Here is a 4,657-nt window from a genome sequence, read left to right as displayed (position 1 = left end):
GTTGAGCTAGTTAGTAGAGAGTTTGGTATCCTGGTCTTAGCTGTGGGACAGAAGGAATGGTAACTGATTCTTACCACATTCTTTATAGAAGACATTTCACCAAGTTTCCATTCAAGAAGGGAAAGGTAAAAGACAAGAAGACCTAACTCTGTGTTATATTAAAAAGGGATATGATACCATGTGGCCTATACTTTGAGCTCATCTTGAAACTAGGAGTTGATACCAGATAATGGAAGTTTTACATCATATAAATTGTGAATCAGTGATACTCTATATTTTCAGTTGTTTTTAGAATCTGGTTCTCCATATGTATGGAGATCTCTCTGAAATAATAAGATGCAATACATCTGAAGTTTTTATTGCTAGAATTTTGGGCATGTATTCTTCATTTTTTATGTTTGATCTAATAATAACCAGTGGCTGATTTGGTTCAAACACATTCTCAGCCTTTTCTACAATCTCTGGGGAAGTATTTGGAATAATATTTCAAAAAATTGTATTGACCATAAATTACTTAATTTATCATTCATAAAATATTTCTTTAAATGTTTAAATATAGTCTTGTCTTAATTTCCTTTTTCCAACCCAGGTCTTGAATTATGACTCCTGCTTTCTTCTTGGCTATTCTGTGCTTGGAAGTGGCTTCAGGTGTCCTAGCCCTTGATTCCAGGTTGGATGTTGAATGGCAAGAATGGAAGATGAAATATGAAAAATCATACAGCATGGTTGGTAACCTGGAAACTGTCCAGAAGAGCCCCAGAGTGAATTGACATTGCTGTTGCAAATGTCAAGGCACCTTAACAGTCAAAGACCTCATGCCCCACTAAGAGATTATCTAATCATAATCATTGTGAACAACACACAGTGGCTTGATTTCCTTTTCCTCAATATGTGGAGACTGTTTGGCTACCATATACTGAAATCCCTCCCCTTGGCCTCTATTTACCTGCAGTAGCAAATCTACTTGGTCAGCTTGTCCATAAATTAATTAGAAATAATTATTCTCATTTCTAGGAGGAAGAAGAGCTAAAGAGATCAATATGGGAAAAAAACCTGGAAATGATCAAACGTCACAATGGGGAAAATGGCCTGGGTAAGAATGGCTTCACCATGGAAATGAACGGCTTTGGTGACATGGTGAGTGTGACATAGATTGCTTCACACTGTGTTCTCTTGAGTGTTTACATGGAGTCGTTTTATAAATAATTTATGGACTTTTTCTTGAAGACTGTGGAAGAATTCAGGAAAAAAATGAATAATATTCCAGTCCGGACTCACAGGGAAGGGAAAAGCATCAGGAAGCGTGCGGTTAGTGGTGTTTTCCCCAAATTTGTGGATTGGAGAAAGAAAGGCTATGTGACTCCTGTACAGGACCAGGTATGACAATATCACAAGCCCATATTCTTAAACTATGTTGAAGAGGAAAAGGACTTGGTACTTTTGTGTGCACAATGAGAGATGTGAAGTTCATTTTTAAAATAATATTCTTTTATTGAATGCTTTGAATAATTTTACAGTGTATATTGATTCTAGCAATCTACCACACACACTCTCTAATTATTAGCTTCTACCCCATCACTTTGTATAATTTATGTCCCATTTTATTGCCATTAATAATCCATAAAACCAGTAGGTTCTACACAAATGTTCATGTGTGTGGACACCCAATGGGGCATGAGCAAAGTGACAGAAGTCATGTCCTCTAGGAGACTAACCATCCTTTCCTAGGTATTTATCGACTGCTAGTACATCATTTTCATAAATTACTATGCTGTCTATGTTGACAGTATAGTTAGTATTTGTTTGTGGATGATTGTATTTTATTTCCTGCTTAGGAATATTGTAATTCTTGCTGGGCTTTTGCTGTGACTGGTGCCATAGAAGGACAGATGTTCAAAAAAACTGGCAACCTCACCCGTCTGAGTGTTCAGAACCTAGTGGACTGTTCTAAACCACATGGCAATAATGGCTGTGATTGGGGTGATCCGTACATTGGCTATGAGTATGTTTTGCACAATGGAGGTGTGGAGGCTGAAGCAACTTACCCATATGAAGGAAGAGTAAGTGAACCTCCTATGTTGCCATTTCAACTCAGCTTAGAGTGTGGGACTATTGTAGAGATAACTGACTGCCTTCAGAGCTCAGATTAGTTGGTAGAAACTCTGTAAACCATCAATGCTGTCATTAGTGTATTGACATTTGCATAGCTTTCTGGTGAGGTGAGTTTGGTGTAGCTCCCTTTGCTTCTGTCCACAGGGAGAATATGTAATCTATTGTACATACTAAACAGATTTTTCCATCATTAAGATTTTTTTCTTTATTATTATGTGTTTTAAATTTTATACATTAGCCATGGGTTCCCCTATCCTCCCCACTCCTGTCCCCACCCCACCATCCCACCAGCCCCTCCCCTCCATTCCCATGTCCTCCAGGATCAAGGCACTCCTGGGGATTCTTTTAAACCTGGTGGATTCAGTACAGGCAGGTCCTGTTACCTCCTTCCAGGCTGAGCAAAGTGTCCCTGTGTAAGCCCAAGGTTTCAAACAGCCAGCTCATGCACTAAGGACAGATCCTGGTCCCACAGACTGGGTGCCTCCCAAGCAGATCAAGCTATTCAGTTGTCTCACTTATCCAGATTTCTTATGGACAGGAAGACCAATTGGTTATCACTGAAGCTATGAGAATTAATTTTCTGTTCCAAATCCCCCGTAGTGTTTCCCTTCCTGAGATGATTTACAATAGCCTACACTTGAGTGCGCTCAGCTGCAGAAGGAAGAGTGCTGTGGCTGTGGCTCTTGCTCCCTAGAACTTGGGTGGGAGTAACTGGGTCTTAACTCTTTGTTTTTTAAAGGAAGGACCATGTAGATATAATCCAGAGAATTCTGCTGCTAAAATCACAGGATTTGTATCTCTCCCACAAAGTGAGGATAGTCTAATGGCTGCTGTAGCAACTATTGGGCCCATCTCTGCTGGAGTTGATGTTGCCTCTGATTTATTCATCTTCTACAAGAGAGGTTAGCATATGTTATGAAAATTTAAAAAATCTTGTGATATCCCTGTGCCACTACATATTCACGGGCTCACTTTTATGTATAAAATGTGATATGAACATTTGCGTTTCTAGATTTTTCTTCTGTTCATTTAATAATAATTTTCATCTGATATGACCCCCATATACAAGTTAATATGTTATAATTCATAAAATTTATTGCCCATATAATCTTTCAATTTTTCTCCATTTGTTGGCTGTTTTAAACATATAAAGAGACTGATTATCTAAAATCAAATTATAACAGAACATCTTGAATTAAGCAATTTATAGCTTATGAGTTTAACTTTGCATGAAATTGCAGTAGCAAAAACATAAGATTCTAAGAAGTCATTTTGTATGCACATAGATAAGTGTTTTACAACAAATTTATGCTCATTTGTATTTCTTGAGTTTTCTGTGAAATCCTATATATGTTAGTAATCTTGGTTACAATTCATCCAACTGTGAGGTATTATTGTAGTTTATATCATTTCAGGGATCTTGGAAAATGCTTACCTATAGTTACCTATGGTGGCAGTAGTCACAGTCAGGTGTTGTGGGTATCTCACACCAGCTTCCATTTTATTTCTCAGGTATTCTTCATGACAAAAAATGCAGCAATACAACAGTGAATCATGTAGTTCTGGTTGTTGGTTATGGATATGAGGGAGAAGAAAGTGATGGCAAAAAATACTGGCTGGTCAAAAACAGGTATGGTCTGCCCAAAATAAAATAAACATATATTTAAAATTCCAGAGGCTAGAGAGGTAAGTCAGTGGTTAAGAACACTGGCTGCCCTTCCAGAAGACTCATGAAGAGATTGCCTGTTGCAGTCAGTATTTGGATAGCTCCCTAGGAACTTTGTAACAGTTCTCTGTTCTTGAAAAAAATCTGTTCTCATTTTCCCTTGTACATGTATAAGTGGTATGTACATATACACATGTTTGCATGTCCGTGGATACATGTGTGTGCAACTGGACATGTGTAGAGGCATGATGTTAACACCAGTTTTTTCCTCAATCATTATCCAACTTCTATGATGAGGCATTGTCTCTCACTGATGTAGGAGTTCACTGTCTAATCTGGCTAGCCTATTTGTTCCAACTATGTCCTGTGTCCATGTTCTAAGAACTTGTGTTATGGGGACAGACACTAAAAATCTTCATGCTTTTATTCTTTTACTAAACGGAAGCCATAATTCTTTTCAGCTGGGGTGACGAATGGGGCATTCAGGGATACATAAAGATTGCTAAAGACCAGAACAACCACTGTGCTATTGCTTCATATGCTGACTATCCCATCGTGTGAGCAGCCTGATGGCCACAAGGACGTATTTGGCAGGTGACAGCATTTCCTGAATAATGCCATCTGCTTCAGTGACCAGCTTTTCCCTGGTGTATTAAAGAGTTGAGTTCCAGTAGAGCCTCATTGCCATGTGAATTCTCAGAGCTTACAGTTATTTGACATTATGAACATGTAACTGTTGCTCTCACTAAGGAATATTCATGGTTCCTACAGCAACTTCTTTCAGTTTTAATGATTGTACAAGTAAAACATTAAAATTCAAGCATAATTTCTAGCTTCTTTCTCTTTTTCTGGAGTTTGTTTTGGTGGTCAAACACACAA

At 38.1% G+C, this 4,657-nt stretch overlaps 1 protein-coding gene across 2 annotated transcripts; it reads left to right on the top strand.

Moving 5' to 3' along the window:
• The first annotated feature begins 599 nt into the window (after positions 1-599).
• LOC118584510 (cathepsin R-like) lies at positions 600-4,339 on the top strand. 2 transcript variants are annotated; one of them, XM_036188804.1, is made up of 7 exons: positions 600-725; positions 1,018-1,137; positions 1,228-1,377; positions 1,836-2,060; positions 2,852-3,014; positions 3,625-3,742; positions 4,240-4,339. In XM_036188804.1, the coding sequence occupies exons 1-7, from the start codon at positions 600-602 to the stop codon at positions 4,337-4,339; spliced, it is 1,002 nt and encodes a 333-aa protein (XP_036044697.1). The 2 variants fall into 2 exon arrangements, with proteins under 2 accessions (XP_036044697.1, XP_036044696.1); XM_036188803.1 differs by having other exon boundaries at positions 1,015-1,137.
• Positions 4,340-4,657: the final 318 nt, after the last annotated feature.

The sequence above is a fragment of the Onychomys torridus genome, chromosome 5 (assembly GCF_903995425.1).
Source record: "Onychomys torridus chromosome 5, mOncTor1.1, whole genome shotgun sequence".
Lineage (NCBI taxonomy): Eukaryota > Metazoa > Chordata > Mammalia > Rodentia > Cricetidae > Onychomys > Onychomys torridus.
This window is presented reverse-complemented; position numbering and strand designations above follow the sequence as displayed.